The following is a 19,041-nucleotide window of genomic DNA, read 5'->3' on the forward strand; positions in this document are numbered from 1 at the left end:
CCAACACAAAAGATGATGGCGCGAGGCCCCCCTACCCCCTCCGCCTCAGAGAGGCGTCTATCCTGTTGCCCGACCTCCACCCCGTCCCCGAGCCCCACCCCGCGCTCGCAGCACCGTCTCGCTGCCTTGCTTCCCGCTATCCCCTCTCTACTTCCGCCCTTTCGGTCCACGTGACATTTGGCTTGCTTAGAGTCAGAGGCCAAGGACAGCCCAAAAATCTCTTCCTGTTCTGATGTAACTGGCGAGTTGTTCATCTGTTTCTTCAGCACCTTTCCAATTGCAAAAGTTAATATATTACTACAATGGCCACATTTCATCCTTGGCCACATCCTAAAACAGGACACTGCTACTGTTTCCACACAACAGTTACATGGATGCAGCTTTGGCCTCGAAAGGAAGGGGAGCAGAGAAGGCTCTGCTACCTCACACACACAGTCCTGTTACTCTTTCCCAGCCCCCTGCTCTCTCTAATCTCCATCCCCTCCTGCACCTCTGCAGAGATCCCAGTCACACAGAACTCAAAACACACTGTGACAACCTGCCATAAAGCAGCCAAAATTTCTAAACAGCTGGTGAAACTACTAAGGGAGGGGAGGGAAACATCCTTTCTCTTCCATGCAGAGAAGTCGACAGGAATTCAGCAACTTGCCAGAAGAGCAAAGATCCCACATGAAAATCAACACTTTGCATCTCCCCACCTCAGCACAGCCTCCCCTGAGCAGAGTCAGAGTCTGAGGGACAGGAGGATGTGAGCACCATTGTTTATTTGAAGGAGCCCTGGGAAGAGGCACCCCCTGCTCCCAGTTGGAGCCATGGCAGTAACAAAGCAGGCCCCTGGCGAGTGAGGGGCCAGCTCCCAGCACAGGTCACCCCAAAGCACCATGCCCTCCCTCCTCCTTGAGCAAAGGGGGACAATTCCATCCCCTGGGGAAAACTGGAAGGGAAGCACAAGGCATGCAGGACTCTTCACAAAAGCCATTCCTCAGGTACTAGAGCAGTCAAGAGGAAATCCAGGGATGCTGTGAGGTCAGTGTGCACATGCTGCTTCAAGGTGGAACACGGCTGCATCCTTCTACTTTTGCAGAATTCAGGCCTTGCAGAGAAAGGTCTTGCTGTTATTTCTCCAACCCTTGTTTGCCTTTCGATAATGATCCCAAAGCTTGCATTTTCCACACACTAGCCAGCAATTAGCCCAATTTATTACAATATAAATCTACCTGGGAACAAAAGGAAAAGAAAAATCCACTCCCACACACTAAGGTCTGACAGAGGATATTTTTTCCTGTGATTCCTCCTCCACTTATTTAAAGTTTTTAAAAATAAAATCAAGAAGCAGAACAATCCTTCATGATAAGATTAAGGTCCTTGATGTATGACTCTGTTTCAGCGTGCCCAAAAACTGTCGAGCTTTCTCCTGCATGAAGAGTTGGTCTTGGGTTCCACCACAGGCCACTGCTTTCCAAGCCCTGGTCATCTGCAGAGGAAAAAGAAAGGATGTGTGCAACACAGTTAAGGGAGAGGACAAACATCTTGTCAACATAGTGTTCAAAAAGATTGCAAAAATAAACAGACCTATCAACTATCTGCTACCACCCCAGGGAAATCAAACTTCAGCACCCATCTTGCAACCACGAAGAACTTGCACATCACCCGTTACTCACCACAGGTCAGGCAGTAATTTCTAGGCATAAGGTTCAACAGTTTTTCAGATGAGTGCTCCATTTCAGGACAATTCATGTACCTTTTCAGGGCTTTCCCTTACTTGCCTCAAGACAAAAACCCCAAAGCACAAGCCCTGAAAGGATTCCAGTGATGGAATAAATTCAAGTATAGCTTTGGGGTTTATTCCCAACCAGTACAATTCCTAGAGGAGCTGCTCAACCCCAGGTCTAGGCTGATCAAAGACCATTCTTAACAGCAATTAGGTGCCTTCAGTTTCAGCAGGGTCCCACAGCACACGGGAACAGCCAAAAATCATGTGTGCTTTAGTCTCTGCATGCAGAAAGGGCACCCACAAGGTCTTTCTGCCCTTCAGGAAAGCCCCTGTGGATCCCCTGATAAATGCAGCCAGGAGACACTCAACGGCCTGAACTGGAAATACCTGTTTACATGTACTGCAGAGAACCAGAGCTTGAGCTTCAGCATTTGCTTACAGTAAGAACATCCCACACAGCCCCAGAGTGGCTTTGGGCTGATGGAGGTTCAGCCTAAAGCTGGATGAGCTCCCTTCATAAATAAATGACTGCAAGCACCACCACCAGCCCAGCACAATAAATCCCCAGAGCCCAGTAGCAGCTCAGACAGCTCTGCTGTCTCTGGGCAATGGGATTTCACTGCACACCTGTACTCTGTTGCCACACAAATGGCTGCACTGTCACCTTCAAGTCACTCCCAAAGATTTATTTATATGAATCTATTAGCTCTTGGAACAACACAATCCTGCCAAGGTCAGGAGGAGAAATGGAAGTCTTTAAGGAGGGTTTATTTTGGGAAGGAGAAGGAATTATTCTGGCTGAGGAGTATTTATCTGTCAGAAGAAAAAACTTCCACAAGACAGCTCTAATGGAGGGACAGGTGCAATCCCCCTCGCTGCAATGCTTCCTGAAGACTGAGCTACCGTTCTCAGTGAGGACAACACAGCAGCCGGGCTCTTCCAGGGTGGGGAAACACCTCACAGGAAGGCCCCAGTTGCAGTTTCACCCTCCCACTAAGGACAGCAGGTATTTCCATCCTCATTCAAGCTACTAGAGACCTCCAATTACTTGGTACAAGCAAACACCTGCAAAATCATGGTCCAAATCCCCTTCTCTAAGCCACACTTCTCAGCAAAGCAGGGATATCCCTCTACTAATGCACCCTACCTGCAAGTGGTGAAGATTTTAAAGAGATCAGTTTATGTCCCAGAGGGCATTTGTAGGCTGCTGTGACTCCAGCACAACCTGGATCCAACTGTGCAGAGCTGAGGAAAAGGTTTGCTGTAACAGCACCAACCTCAGCACAAGCTACAAGGTGCCACACTGTCAGATGGAGCTCCATACTGCCATGGGTTCAGAATAAAGTAGGATAAAGTCAGCCTAAGCTGGCTAAGGCACACAGCCTTCCCCACCACCCAGAAACACCCCAAAAATCAGAGGGGTGAGAAATACCTTTGTGCTTAAGCTTTATATAGCACTTCAGAGTTGCATACTGTGAGAAACAAAAAAGATGAACTTATTGCTGTCCACCCAAGGAGTGCTCAATGAGAAAAGGAAAGTTTACTTCAGTGCCAGATCAATCATCCAAATTCCCTGATGGATTGGGGTAGGGTGCAAATTCCCATGAGGAAATCCAGGGCCAAACATGCTAAGCAGGTCACAGCTCTGACCAACCACAGGGCTTTGAGCCCCAGCAGGAAGGCAGGTTTGCAAACAGACAGAAGGAGGCTGTAGTTTGACAGTGCTGGTTGTTATCTCCCAGCCTTGGTGCAGGGACAGCCCTGAAAGTGTAGGGGTGCCTATGCAGTAGTTCAGAGCTTCATCTCTCACTCCTCCTCCCAAGGAGGGACAAGGGCTGCACTGCCAGCTGAACTCCTGGCTGGGAGAGCAGAGGCTGCAGGGCTTACTGGTGCTGGTGGCCTGAAATGGTTCGGCATTTTCCTGTAGGACATTTTCTCTGGCTGCACTTGCATGAAGCCTCTGTTGAGCAAACCACTGTCATTCTTCCTGCTCGAGGAGGAAAGGTTCAGGGACCTTGACAGGAAATTCACAGGCTGAAAAGAGGAAAAAAAAAGAAAAAAAAAAAAAAAGGGAAACTGTAAGGAAAGAAGAAATACAGCCTTTCATCCACATTCACATGGACTGTTCAAAGGCAGCAGCAGGCTGCTTTGCACAGGGTTTTTTTTCGGAGCAGAGACAGCTCTGCCCCTGCTCTGAACACAGAATTCCTCACCTGGGCTCTTTTGAAACACACAGTCTTGGGGAGGGCAGGCAGATTTTGTGTAATATCTTCATCCACAATATCCAGGGCTAGAGACTTCCGGACCTTCTTGATGGGACTCCTGCGCAACTGGAGGACATAGAAAAAACAGCGTCAGCATGAATCCACCCAGAAAACTGCCATCCTTAGGGCCCAGGGTACACAACAAGCCCATGTCATCCTGGGTCTGCATGGCCCCAGCACCTCAGGAAAAATTGCTGCAGCCTTCCCCACCACAGGGCACAGCAGCTTCCAGTGCTCTCTTCCTGGCACCTACAGCCACCAATTTAAAAGACAAAGCCCCTTTCAGTAGGAGGGTCACCAAGTAACTGAGCCAGTAGACTTTTCATTCCAGCCCACAGCCTTCTGGGAGCGCAATGTGCCCCAGATGCTCCAAGCGTGGCATGGGTCTCTTCTGTAGGATAGTGACACAGCATCTCCTAGCAAGCTCTGAGTTCAGTATAAACCAGGACATGGCTGGCAGTATTTTAAGCAGGCCTTAACCTCAAGTGCCTCTTGCTGATTCAAAGAGAGCAGCCATGGGACCAAAAACATTTTGGCATCAACAGCAGGATGAATAAAACCAACCAAAACACCCCCTAACAGCAGAGGGCAGCTCAGCAGCAGGTACTGGATGCAAAATCAGCTCACCCCTTGTTTCCTTTTCTGTTTCTCAGGCTTCACCTCATCCTCTATGATGAGTTCGATGCCAGCTTCACTTCGGAGCACCTCTTTCAAGTCTTCTTCCAGGTGAGGAGTCTGGGGCTGGTGTGAAAAGGCAGAGAGAGCACAAGGCAGTCAAAGTTTGTATTCTGGGCAGGTTCATGAGTATTTCCCTCAAGGGATAATGGGATCAGGAGAGGCCACAGTGTGAGGACAAAAACAAAGATGACTTCCAACTTTCTTCCCAGATGGAAAAGATACGACAAGTTTTCTGCTAGCCTAACAGATTTCCAGAATCTCTAGGCATGAGAAACTCTTATCATCTGAACCCCAAGTGTGCCATCAGGCACACAGGGATTGTACGCACACAAGGCCTGGGATACTGGAAACTGCCATCCCCACAACACCCACATTCAGAGATCTAGTTCCTCAGAGAGGCCTAGGCAGACCGTTTCCTTTCTTTTCCTCAAGGTCATCATAGCCAAGCACTGCAGCCTGATTCAAGGGCAGGTTTTGGCATTTTTAGCTGGTTTCCAGAGGAACTAACAGTCCTGAGGCTACTTGCAATGAAATGATCACCATGACGAGGTCCCCTCCCATCTCAGCCTGGCACTACTCAACTGCACTTTGTTCTGGCACAGGTAAGAGTTGGTTCATGGGCTCTGCTGAAACCTGCCCCATGCCCCATCATGCTTCTGCCACCTGCAAGCCACAGCCCTGCCCAATAATTACCAGAGGTCTAATTGGTCCATATTTCTCCAGGGCATTTTTGAAAGGCGTGGGAGTATGAGGTGTGTTGTCCACCACATATGTCTGATCTGGTGTGACAAACCTGAAAGCAGAGAGGGGGAAATAGAAGCGATCAGACCCTCTATAACCCAAAGAAGGCAGCAATCTACCTAGCCGTTGAACACAACACTGGTCACTTGGCTGTGGCCCCAGTCAGCCTGGGCACTTGTTCCCTGCAGTTCAGAGTGGAGCTGTTTTGGGAGGGAACCACTAATTTAGGAAACCCCCAGCCTGCCTTGCCCCTCTCTTGCGTGGAAAAGGACTCTGCTCAGGGAAGAGGAGGAAGGAAGGACTTACGCTAAGTTCTTCTGGGGCAGAGGGGTCTTGTCTCTGTGCAGTGGGGTGGTGACAATCACTTTCTGGCTGCACACAGGTGTGGAGGTCAGGGATGGGTTCTCCAGTTCTAGTGTATCCTGTTTGGTCCAAAAGTTTAGGAACTACATAGCACAGGAAAGAAAAAGTGAAGATAGTCATTCTCAAGCATCCCAGCATCAAATCACAAGGCATTACTTATTCCTCAATAGGGAGGGAAAACCTGAAGTATGGACAACCCTCCCATTCTGAGTTTTCTCAGTGTAAACCAGGATGACTTACAGACTCATACAGTTCTGTACATGGACCCATACGTGAAAGTTGCCAGAAGGTGCCTCACACCTATAAAGGTTATTCACTTCCCAAAAGGGATGAGCTGATACAACTCCTACAGCTACCAGCTACAGTGTGGGAGAGAAGTCTCTCCTTGCACCAGTAATCACAGCTCGCCAAAGGTCTATTCCAACCTCAGCTTAGCAAACATGAAGGAAGTCCATGTAACACGAAGTGTTCAAGTTAACAAGTTTTGCATTGAGCTGCTTTCAGCCTAAACTGTAAGAAAACTACACACTCTCTCATCTCTGCTAGGATTCTACTTCACAACAGCTAATAAGCGACAGCTTTACTCACAGAAGAAATGAGGTTTGTGCGCAAGAACCTATCAGGACAGAAGAGCTGTGTTCGTGACATTCACTGATGGCTGAAGCTCAGCCCAAGAGGCAGGATGTGCCCATTGTCTTCTCAAATTCACTCCAGACCTTCTTGCCTTTTACCCTGAGCAAAGTTACACATTTCAGATCCTGATCTGATTTCCCAGTTCTTGTTAGCCTTGCATTCAAGGCCAACCTGAACCTGCATGTCGGACTGTCCTGTGGTGTTTGATGATCACAGTGCTCTAAGTTGATGCATGTTGGAGACTATGTGTGCACATGCATGGGGACACTGTAAGAGTTGCAACACAGGTCAAAAGACCTCGAGTCCCTTTTGCGTCAAAGACAAGCCCAGGAGCATTTTCCCAAGCACAGCAACGCCGAGATCTGCACAAGGTGTTTGCTGCCCAGCCTGCCTGAGCGCAAAGAGGGAAAGCAAGTTTTCACTGCTGCCACTCTGCTACCCACAGCTGGGGCAGCAATGCCCCGGGGACAGAAGCAATGTGCTCTACAGTATGGGCAGGCACGTAGATCCATCCACACAGTGGTGCTTCTCTACAGTGCCCTGCCTCTCACACAGGGTAGCTGGGCTTTTCTGAGGCTGCAAGCACTCCGAGAGGCAAACATGGTCTGCTGCTCCCACAGGAAGGGCAGCACTGAAGATAAGCAGTGCCAGAACCTAGTTCTGTGCCTTGTTTTAGCAAAGGGATACACCCTGCACACTGGCACTGCCTCATTCAAGGCAGGAGAGACATTCAGAGCTGGCAGAGCAGATGGGAACACATGACATTGGGGCAAGAAGACAGAGCATGAACATGCTTGTTATAGCTCAGGCCCAAGTCCAGGCAGAGGAGCACAGACTGGGCCCTGCTGTTTCCCCATACCTGAGATGGAGAGAAAGGCAGTGTCTTTACAGGGGTGCCCTTGGGCGTCATGCTGTTGCAGGAGTCCAGGAAGGACAGGCTGGTGCTGGTGACGTTCTCTGTGACAGGGGAGAGGGAGATCTTCCTCTTCTTCTGCCTCTTCAGCACTGAGGGCGGGGTGCCAAAGCTCCCCTCAGCATGGGGGGAGATGGGGATTAGCTCTCCCTTGCTGCTCCTGCTCAGGTCAGAGATGGTGTGGCCATCCAGGCGGTACTCGGTCATGCTGGGCAGGGATGGCACGGCCTCCCTTGGCGTTTGCCTCACGGGGCTGTTGCTACTGCTGCTGCCACCAACAGAAGGTTCCTCAGGCAGGTCAAACTGGGTCAGGTCACACCAGCCACCGTCTGGGTCCTGCACACAAGGGAAACCATCAGCAGCAGCCCAGGAGTGAAGCTGAGCAGCTGACAGGTGAAGATGCAAATTTGAACTAGAGGGTGAAGTAAGTATGCAATGGCACCGAGCTTTGGAAGGAGCCTGGCTAGGAGAGTTCCAGCCCTCCTCCCCTCTGCTGTAGGCACAGCTGGATGCCACACCAGGGCACTGACCCAGCTGAAAGCTGCTGTTTAGGCACAGGCAGGTTTTTCTATTTCTGCAAGATTGGTTTCTCAGCTCAATTCACAGCGCAGCTGCACAAACAGCTGCACCCCCCAGAGAGGGAACAAAAAAAGCAGCTGGGGAGAGGTCTGGGAACAGGGGCTGAATGAAGCAAATGTCACCCAACAGCAAACCACGGTCTTGGGCACATCAATAGAGTTGGACACAGGGCTCTGCACTGCTGAAAGCAGATTAAAACTAACCAAACCAGTGCAGAGATGAGCTGCTTTACAGCTCCATTCCACCAACACCCAGTACCATACAAGGACCCACAGATGGGCTGCTAAGCCTCAGGCACAGACTGTTTTCCTATACACAGCCAAAGTGGATCTTTCATGGATAATCAGCTCATAAGCACCTCAGGCAGGCTGGGGGCTGCTGGAGGGACTTCCCTCTGGTGGCAGCAAAGTGCTCTGTTGATTCTAGCCAGCCTTCCACCCTGGCTTGCCTCTGTCACCCAGAGGACATCAGTACTGCTTGACTGGCCCAAAATTACTAGTTTCAGTGAAGCTACCTCCACCGAAAACAAATAGTGACCATATGCCAGCATGAAAGGGTCTGTCCTCTGTAGTACAAATGGGCTTGGCTTACTCCCAGTCAGTCCTGTCACATCCCATCCCACGACAGGACAAAAGGAAAGCCAATAAGCATGAGCTGAACCATTATGAAAAGGAGCGCTGGGGACACTCTGGCCGATAAAGGATTTGAAATCGGGTTTGCCAGCACCTACAGCCTCCCATACCAGCAGAGCCCATGCACAAGGAAACCCATCTAGGGAAATCTACAAGCCCACAGCAATACCAGCAGAGCTGGAAAGGTCTAATCCAGCCCTGAAAGAGAGATGGTAGGAATCTGCAAGGTAATGACACACCCAGCCCTCCTCAGGCCACCCATGGTGATGAGCAAGGGGACTTGGTAAGTTCATTCAAGGATAAAGGGAGAGGACCTGTCTCCCTTGAGGGAGCAAGGGACTGTTACTTACAGATTCAATCATGTCCAGAGCTTCATTGAAGGCTGGCACACAACTTGGGTACAAATAGTTGGCAGCTTCAACAACCCATTTGTAGGGTGATTCGACAAATGAAGTGGCATCCTCAGGCAGTGCTGCCTCTTCTGGAGTCCCCTCCACGTTCTGCTCTGCCAGTTCTGCCACTGGCAGCTCCGAGGGCAACTCCTGTACACCCGTCACCTCCTCATCACTGACATCTTCTTCCTTTATCTCAGAGATATCCACTGGCCAGTTCGGCAGAACATTCTTCACACATAAACAAAGAAAAGTTCAGACATAAGTAGAAAACAAAGGAACAATGTCAAGTCTTGGGTACAAAGAGCAAGAGTCCCCGCATACATTAAAGTTTCCTATCTGCCATTCAGTTTCACATCCCCATTCTCCCTCACTGCTCTGTCCCATACACTACTTGAGCAGGAGTCCATGCAACATAACAAGCACAGGACTATTTAACTGAAGATTTCTCTTAACCATATCCCAGGAGAAAACTGAACATAGGCTGAGCAAGTAGCACGAGTTCTGCATTTCCTATTTTCCAGGAATCTGCCTTCGAAAACCACATGCTTTCTTCATGAAAACAATCATTTGGTGTCCTTCCCCTGCCTCCTTTTTAAGAGGAAAGAAACACAGTATCTCTTCACCATGCTCCCACACACACACTGTCTGCAGCAGCCTCCTTTTCCTACCAGCAACAGCACAACAAAGCCAAAAAAACCTTCAGTGTCCAAGACAGATCTGCTGCTCAGACTGGCAAGATAACAGCTCTAGCAGATAACACACTCGGGCTCCTATCACACCTCTAGCTCCTGGAGGGTGAGATCTCCCGAGAGTCAGTCCCTTGGAAAAGGCTGGAGAGGGCACAGTCAGTTTATGCAGACACCAGGCTATGGCAAAGGTAGCATGAGGCAGCAGAAGGGTGGATGAACAGCTCCAAATCGCATTAGCAGTGCAGGGGACTGACCCACTTGCCCGCTGCAAGTGCTGGTGCAGTACCTGGCTCTCAGCTGTTGTTTGACTTTGTCTCTCCTTGTTATCCACCTCCACAAGCAAGTACAGTGACTTGGACTCCTTATTTTCATTGAGAAAGCCTCCCGTGTCCACCTTCCGCTTGATGGTGGAGTTCCAGTGATTCTTCACAGCATTGTCGGTCCTGCAGGAAAAGCAGAAGAAAACAAATCACCATTTACAGTAGCTCTAAAGCACAGCTAACAGCTCCAACACACTCCCCAGCCCCATCCTGTGAGCCTAACACATGGATCTCCATGGGCCACCCAGCTGGAAAGGCAGCAGTGAGCAAAGAGGTCCTACCTCCCAGGCAGCAGCTTGGCAATTTCCGCCCAGCGATTCCCCAGGACCTTGTGGGCCTCAAAAATTATACGATCCTCCTCCTCTGTCCAAGAGGACTTCTTCACTTCAGGGTTCAGGTGGTTATGCCAGCGTTCCCGGCACTGCTTCCCTAAACGCCCTTTCAGGTGCTTGGCTATCAGGGTCCACTGTTTGGTGCCATACTTTTTAACCAGTTCAATTACCTTTGAAGAGAGAGGGAGGGAAATAAGGACATGGAAGAAAGGAGAGGAAAGTCAATACAATCTTCTTCAGGCTTTGCTCTTCAGCTCTCTTGGGAGGAGTTAAGTGCAGACAAAGGCCTCTTAGGAGGAAAAGCTGGAGGGATCCAGCACGGACAGTCAGGTGTACCAACCCTCATGAGAGCAATGATTCCACCAAATTTTTGTAAGAGTCTGTTTCCATGCAGGCATTTTGCCACAGGTCACCTGTGAATGCAGATGACCAGTTCGAGAAGATGGAGATTGGCAGGTGCACCAGGGGAAAAGGGGCCCAGACTGCGCATTTCTGAGCAAGGCCCAAGTCCCACCTGCTCCAAGGCTCCTCTGCCCTCGCTGCTTCTGAGGACCTGGCTGCATGACAACAGTCCCCATCAGCTCTGCACTGGTCAGCTACTCCCTTTCTCAGTGTGCTACAGCCAGGATATGCCAGGGCCGCAGGTCCATGCCCTGTTAGTACCAGCACACACTCAGGGAGACCTTCAAAGCCTAAACAAGCCACATTCACTTAAGAGCCATCCACTTTGCCTCTTCCCCTTCACCCAGTGCTTTTTCACTTCTGCCTGAGCCTCAATGCAAATGCTTCTGGGCACAGAAACTGTTCTGAGCCCCTACAATGTCCAAGGCAGAGTCAGGATGAAACAATCCTGCAGTGTTCAGCCTACCAAAATCCTAACTGAAGAGTCTTGAGAGTACATTTACACCCTGGCCAGCTGTGCTCAGTTGAAAGGTGCAGGTAGAGAGGTGATGCTCACTGCTCTTGGTACAAATGTTCCTACTGCAGACCCTTGTCTGTTAAGCACAGACAAATGGACCAAAGATGCCAAACTGAGGCACAGGCCAAGGAACTGGGGCAAAACAATGTTCAGTGTTGGGAGGAGAGAGTTGGAGCCCAGCTGGGCCAGGACAGGTAGGCTGGCAGAGTCAGGACAATGCAAAGGGAAGGGGAAATCAGGCAACAACTGCTCTGCTCTAAGGTAGAAGGACATAATGAGAAGCTTCCTTGGGACACGCTTGACATAATGTAATGGGACCAAAAGAAATGAGGGAGCAAAAGTGTTACAGAGAATCTGCCAGACTAGGATATTTTGTAGCAGAAAACCTTGGTAGAAGTTGGAATTTATTCCAACTTTTCTTAAGTACCTCAAGATGATGAGTCTGTCTGAACTGACCCCTCTTAGCTCACTCAGAAATAGCAGAGAAACAGGCTCACAAAAGTCATGATTTACCCAACCAACCCCAGACATCCACTCCAGCCTGCCTACAGTGGCAGAGGAAATGCCAGTTTTATTTTCTCTTGAATCCAACCTGGCAAGGCCAGATGGAGACCTGCCAGCACAGAGGTGAATTAATTCCCTTTTCAGCTCTCTCCCCTGCAGATTACTGTGGCAGTACTGTGTGAAAGGGAGAAGGTGTTTACCTGAAGATGCCTAGAGCTGCTCCTGCACATCACAACCATGGCGGCCCAGGCTGCTCAGACAGTGCTGCTCTCACAGGTATCCATCAGTGAGAAGAATTACACACAGTTTACCACAAGACCTGAGGGTCTGACTCCTCCACCCTCTCTGCAGACAGAGACAGTCCAAACACTCTGGTCCTCTTGGCCCTGACTTACCTTTTGGTCCTCTTCTTTGGTCCAAGGGCCCTTAACCAGGTCTGGATTCAACACTCTCAGCCACCTGTACTGACACTGCTGATCACTGCGGTTCTGGGAAAAGGAAGGAGAATAGCCTTGTGTTAGACTGGAGGCTCTAAAAGCCCAAAAATCTCCAAAGGCAGTAGTAGTCCCCGTACGCAGAGGCTCTCCCACAGAAAACCTGTAGAAGCACATGGAAAATATATACTAAGACCCTAGACCCAGAAGACTGGGCAAAGGGACAAGAACCTCAATTTCTCACCCCAGTTCCAACAGACTCACCCTGGAAAGCCCTCTGTACAATGTCTCCCTGCCCTGAAGCAGCCCCATTTCACAGCCTGAAGCTGTCACAGAACAGTCCCACTGCACAGACACAGAGAATCAGCACAAGGAGAAGAAGCAACATGCAAACTCTTTGATTCCCAGCTGGGCAAGGGGTGACTTACAGGAAAGTGACTGGCCAGGAATTTCCAGTCATTCTGCCCATAGTGGCTTACTAACATCTTCAGCTGCTCATCCTGCAAAGAACAAAGACACCCACTTTCAGATATAGAGGTAACAGATGCCAGAGGCACCCCATGGCTGATGGCATCAACAGAACAAGCTAGATATTCTGAACAGCCAAGAAGGTTTTGTTGGCATTCTGTGCTCAGGGGAGGAAGGTAGCTCACACCAGCCTCTAACAAACAGCACTCCAGTACACGGAGCCTAACTGGAATAGACTGTTTAGTTCTGGGCTCTGTACTAGGACAAGCTCATACCCTGAGGACAAAACAAGAGCTCAGCTCTGTTCCAGTACAGTCTGGTTCTAATCCTGTGGCCAAGGGCCTGTTTATCCAGCCCCAGAGTACCCTGACCAGACAGACCATCTCCCAGCCCAGCCACTGGTTTTGCCTGGCCAGGAAAGCTGATTGGTTGACATGTATCATCACTAGCCTGGTGGTCTTCTGTCTTCCAGTGCTACAGGGCTCTACAGCATCTCTTTCTTGATCCCTGCTATAGCCTGGGTGTGTGTACTCATACAGGTCAGAGAAAGCCCGTTATAGGGGTCCTTGCCTGTGAGCTCTGAATGGGCAAACAGAGGCATGAAGTTATTCCCTGCCCAACATGAGGTCAAGACTTTGTGGTCTCCACAAAGATCACCTTACTCCGTGTCCAAACCCCAGGGAAACTGGACATCTTGTAGTTTTCAGAGAGAACAAAAATGATGGAGGAACTAGGAGGAGGGAAGTGAATATCCCAACTAATTTCAGGCTCTTAGCCAGGACGACTAAGCCGTGATTCTAACAGTTTCAATACTCCCTGCTTTTGCTAGAGAAAAGGAGAAAGTGGAGTGCACTTCCACAGCACAATTCAGCTTGTTGGAGGCCTCATCCATCCTCAGGAATCGCTCTTCGCTCACATGAGTGCTGCAGGCACTGGATGCCTTGCTGAGGACTCGTGCTTAAGCAAAAGAGGTTGAAGCTCTTGCTCTTCAGGCTGCACTTCAAACTCCCCTGAGCTCTGAGCCTCACTCAGACCTCAGATCAGAATAAAAGACACATGGTCTTCTCCAGTAGCAAGACAGCAGGAGATGGAGTCATGGCCAGCAGGACTGGGGTGGAGTCACTGATGCCCAGAGTCCCAGGCCAGATGCCCACCCCAAAACACCTCTCTCGGCAAATTTTGGGCTCTCACTCACCTCTTCTTGGGTCCACTTGACTTTGCACCTGCTATCCCGCTGCTCTGGCACATCCAATTCGGTATCCTGGTAGCGCAGTTCATCCTGGTCCTCACTAGGAATAAATAAATGAAGATTATAGCTTTCAGCTCTGATGAAAATGCAGGAGAGAGAGCAAGTCCCACCACGCAGAGCAGAACTCCAGATCTGTCCCTTCCAGCACTGAGCCCCAGCATCCATCCAGACACCCCAGGTTTAAAGGAGACCCTCAGCTTTGGGCTCTGGTGGCTGCTAGTAACTTTTATGCTGCCCAGAGCAGGGGAAGGAGCGTTTCTCTTCATTTCTGCTCCTTCTGTCCCTCGGGGAGGACTTTGCATCTGGGGGGCTGGCACCATTCCCCCATTCCAGTTCCCCTCCTCCGGGATCGCTGGAACGAAGGGAGCGGGCAGCGCTGGCCGGGCGGTGCGGGGTAGCAGCCCAGGGGCTCCGAGGGGGCAAACCCAGGCCCAGGTGGAGCCGCTGGGACCGTTCAGCGCGGGGACCCCGGAGTGCGGAGCCGCCGCCCTGCGCGCATCCCGCATCCCACTGTCCGGTCGGAGAGCGGGAACGGGGCGGCCGGGAGGAGCCTGTAGAGTGTTCCGCAGAGCCGGCACAGGGAGTCCAGGCACGGCGGGGACCGCGCTCACTCACCCGCGGGTGCGGCGGGCCATGGCGGGGCCGGGCCGAGGTCGGGAGCGGAGCCGGAGCGCGGCACCGGCGGCACTTTCCTATCTCGCGCCAACGGCGCCCCCCCCAGCCTGGGGCCGGGCCGCGCATGCGCTCCGCGCCTCCCGCCCGCACAAAGAGGCGCGCGCGGGAGGGCGCCCGCCCGCCCCGCCCCCAGGAACTGCATCCACCCGGGAACACCGGCATCCACCCCCGGTACTGACCTGGCACCATCGGCATCCACCTCTGCACCGACCTCGCACCGATCTGGGACCCCCGGGACCCCCTATACCCATCCCCGCACCCACTGGGGCCCCTCCGCATCCAACACCGCACTGACCCGGGAACACTGAGACTCCTCGCATCCACCGCCGGGACACTCCGCATCCGCCTCCCCCGTCCCCCCCCCCCCCCCCCCCCCCCCCCCCCCCCCCCCCGATCACCTCTACCTGAAACCGGCTGAGAAAGTTGGGGCTGTTCAGCCTGAAGAAGGGAAGGCTGTGTGGAGACCTCAGAGCAACCTTCTCGTGTGTGAAGGGGCCTACAGGGAGGCTGGAGAGGGACCCCTCATCAGGAACATAGTGACAGGACAAGGGGGAATGGGTACAAATTGAAAGAGGAGAAATTTAGGTTAGATATTAGGAAGAACTTCTTCTCTGTGAGGGGGAGTGAGGCCCTGGCACAGGTTTCTCAGAGAAACTGTGGCTGGCCCATTCCTGCAAGTGATGAAGGCCAGGTTGGAAAAGGCCTTGAGCAATTTGATCCAGTGGGAGGTGTCCCTGCCCAAGGCAGGAGGGGTTGGGACTAGATGACCTTTAACCCCTTAACATTCTATGCACTCCCACAGGACACAGCTACATGTGGCTGGGGGTGCCCCAAGAGCCCCCTGGGCTGTGCTTGGCTACAGGAAGGAACTGGCTGCTGCCAGAGTCCCGCCGTGCTCACCTCACACCCCACCAACCCTGGGACATGGGATCCTCACAGCCAGGCAAAAAACTCACAAAATTAAATTCAATCACCACGCTGCCCTTGCAGCGTGTCTGGCTCCCCATGCACTGTGGAATCTCCTGGGGAGTGCAGGTCTTATGCTTCCCAGGAGGGAATAGAGGGGCCAGCGAGCAATAGCCCAGATTTGCTCCCTGGCCAGGCAGCAGCACTGTCACCCTGCATACCGAATTCCTGCCCTGGGGACAGCAGGGCATGAACACATCAGGGCTCTACACCTGCATACCAAATTCCTGCTGCTCTCCCAGCTGTGCACACAGCACACCCACAGCCAGTGCCCACACATTACAGAATCACCAAATATTCTGAGCTGGAAAGGACCCACCAGGATCGGCCAAGTCCAACTCCTGGCCCTGCACAGAACAGCACCAGTAATCCCACCATGTTCCTGAGGGCCTTGTCCAAATGCTGCAACATACACTATCTATAGCATCTGTGCTCAGTCTGTGCACATGAATATTCCTGACCAGTACATCACAACAAACAAGGCAAAAGTTGAAAGAGCTTATTAGGGACCCTGCACTTGATCCAAGTAGGAAGGCTCCACGTATCCTCCAAACAACCCTTTGGTCTCCAGAGTTAACCACTGACAGGGTACAAACACAACCCAGCCCTTACAGACCCCAGTGTACCTCCAGCAGTCAGCCATGACCCAGCATCGCTGGTACTGTGTTTAAAAAGAAGGAAACAAAAACCCTTCCCTCTCCCGAACTGGCTTAATTAGGAAATTAGCCTTTTAAGAAACTACCAGAACTATAAAACTGCTGTAAGTAACACTGGTAAAAAAGGCTCAAGCCCTTCAAGGGATCTCTATAGAAGCCGAAGGTAAGTAGTGTTTTTTTAGTCTATCCTCTTACTGTCTCCTTTATTTCTTATTTCTCACATACTAATTTGTTGAAATCATCTTTAAGGAAAAAGTTATTTTAGTCTTAAAGAAGACTTTCCTTCTAGACTGGCCATACAGTCCCATTTTACATTAAATTCAGGAGCTTTTTAGCTCTGTTTTTAATGTTTTCAGTATAAAAATGGTTTCAGACCATAATAAGTGACTTCTCTTTCCCTGGCCTGCCCTGTTCCCTCTGGGGGTAGCTGGAAGTCAACTGCTGGCTGAACTGGTGATGAGGGTTACTGCATGTGAGACTAAAGATAAGATGAGAGGTGCTCCTCAACCTCTTCAATCCTAACCAGAGCTTGGCTTTAGTGCCTCCCTCTCAAAGAGGCTCAAATCTAGCAGGTTAATGGCTCACTGACCTAAGGAATGAGGATAAAATATCTTATTTCTCAGGAAAAGCAGTTCTATCTTAGTACAGCTAACAGACGGAGAGGTTTCCTGAGTCTCTCAGCACAAAGCTAAGAGTGATAAACAGGCTGAGGCCAAACGAGTGCAACTCTAAGAAGGCTTCATGATGACCTCTGGGCAGCTCTAGGAGACAGTGGCAGGCTGGATGCTCTCCTACCTGTCCTGGATCCAACACAGCTCCTTGCAAGACCAAGACAGGATTTTGCTGAGAGCTGTCTTGCTACTCCAAGTCTGCAATTCACTAGTGAACAATACTGAACAGTGACATGTTTATTCTGATAGGAACATCCTGGTCTCCACAAGCCTGGCGGTGGTGGGATTCTGCACCATGCTGTCCACACAGAGGCATGGTTCCAGCATCTTGACTGTAAAGGAAATCCTAGAAAATGGTTTTGTGACCAGGGCCTCCAGCCATACCCATTCTTCTCCTGTCCAGAGTTATTGCATGGACTCTAAATCAGACACCTGGGAGCTTCTCATGGACTTGGACACCACAGCAAAAGGCAGTTCTCTCTGTGTTGTCAAGCAGTCGGAGTTTCTGAGCAGCTGTGTGAAGACTGACCTGCGAAGCCTGACCCAAGGCATCTCTGACTTCAGTCTTGTCTGCCTCTGCAAGACCCACCAGGGTCAGGCCACCTTGGAGCTGTCTGGTTTGCCTTGTGAACACCCCAGCAGACCTGGCTGCCTCATGAACACGGCATCACAGAACACCTCAACACCTCGCAAGAAAGACAAGCACCCCAAACCACTAGAGAGCCTGCTCTCCAAGAGCTCCGAGCTCCTCGGAGACGTCTCTGTCCTTGGGAATGTGCCAGCACCCAGGTGGGAGATCTCATCAATAAAATCCCCTCTGGACATCAGCCTGTCACTTGATTTGAGCACTGAGGAGTTAAGGTTAGTGGGATGCTCCAAACCGGACACGCCACCCCTGGAGACATCCGTAGTGATTCCTCTGGCTTGGCCTGATGCCTTCAAGAAGCACCCCATGCTGATGCACGGGTCTGCCACACCCAAGACCCTGCTGAGCGATCCTGACTCCGTCTCTGTGTTTCTGCACCAGGCTCAGTGATGCTGCTGCCCTGGCTCTGTGCCCAGAGCACGGTGGGCTGCGGGGTGCCTGTTGCGGGGCACGAATCTGCACTGCAGCACTGGAGATGGAGCCCTCCTCCCCTACCCGGAGCCATCAGCTCTTGCGCTGACGGCAGCACCCGGTGAAAGGTTAAATCTGCCCTCCTGGGATGAGGGACTTTTGGGCACTGCTGTTGGGGATGCTTGGGCGGTTGATGGCAGCAGCTGGCTCCCCGTCCTCCCCTGTCCCTGTCTTTTGTACTGACGCAATAAAGATACGAATGTTGTTCTGTATGGTTGGCCTCTGGCGCTCACTGCCCACCCAGCTTGCTGCTGAGCCCCGCTCGGCACCCAGGCCGGCCGCCGGTACAACCTCAGCGAGCGCAGCTCCCTCCGGGGACCCTCCCGCGGCCCGGGGGAGGGGGATCGTCCACCCCTGCCTCACCCGTTACCTGGCAGCTGGGCCTGGGCAGGTCCCGGTGGAGAAGAGGCTCGGGGGCACGGCTCCGGCGGCTGGGCCATAGCTGCGGGGCCGCCGGGAGACGCGGTCGGGGCTGGGGATCCCTCTCCTGGCGCACCGGGAAAGCACAGCCGAGGAGCGCGGAACGGGCGGGACCGGCCCGGACACCCCCGCCCCGTCACCCGCCTGCCTTATGCAGTATGTTAATCGTCATCACCGGCACTTGCCAACACGATGTGAAGGTTTCCTCTGTGATGTTCACTTTCTGCTCCGAGTGCATGAAACGAGCCCACCCCAAGGCATCCCCTACCTCTGTTACAGATTTTCACGTGCTCCTGTTAGATCTCATCCCATTCACACAACCACTTGCTCTCCTTCCTGTTTTTGCTCTTCCTCTTGTTTTTTCTCTCCTCTCACTGCTTAAAGCAAAAACAGGGAGAAGGACTTGTTAAAAACCACTTTTCAGGACATTCACGATTTGCTGCAGAAACAATATATCCCCCTCCTTCTTCTTTTAGGGACAGATTAAGGGATGATGAGTCAGTTGCATGAGAGGACAGAGACAAAAAAAGGGAAAGCAGCAACAGATGCTCAGAACCAACCTTTGTGAAATATTGCAATAATTCCATTAATACATAAACTCCATGGCTGTGTGCCTGCCAGGGGCCTTGCCTCACCTCTTGAAAGCAGTCACCTACCTGAGGTAATTCAAAATTCTGTCAGTCAGCCATAAACTTTTTATGTATCACAC

At 51.5% G+C, this 19,041-nt stretch overlaps 1 protein-coding gene across 1 annotated transcript; it reads right to left on the reverse strand.

Annotated features, from left to right (window-relative positions):
• Positions 1–1,177: 1,177 nt before the first annotated feature.
• On the reverse strand, positions 1,178–14,488 carry MYBL2 (MYB proto-oncogene like 2). The gene is made up of 14 exons (XM_027890829.1): positions 14,443–14,488; positions 13,774–13,867; positions 12,539–12,610; positions 12,072–12,164; positions 10,203–10,423; positions 9,888–10,044; positions 8,868–9,140; positions 7,253–7,642; positions 5,704–5,843; positions 5,350–5,449; positions 4,606–4,719; positions 3,928–4,044; positions 3,602–3,748; positions 1,178–1,474 (listed from the first exon to the last, which is right to left on the reverse strand). Exons 1-14 carry the CDS (start codon positions 14,460–14,462, stop codon positions 1,346–1,348), a joined length of 2,067 nt encoding a protein of 688 aa, XP_027746630.1. The 5' UTR covers positions 14,463–14,488; the 3' UTR covers positions 1,178–1,345.
• Between the last annotated feature and the right edge of the window lie 4,553 nt (positions 14,489–19,041).

The sequence above is a fragment of the Empidonax traillii genome, unplaced genomic scaffold (genome assembly GCF_003031625.1).
Source record: "Empidonax traillii isolate 1590-97213 ecotype Southwest subspecies unplaced genomic scaffold, ASM303162v1 scaffold299:size639221, whole genome shotgun sequence".
Classification (NCBI taxonomy): domain Eukaryota; kingdom Metazoa; phylum Chordata; class Aves; order Passeriformes; family Tyrannidae; genus Empidonax; species Empidonax traillii.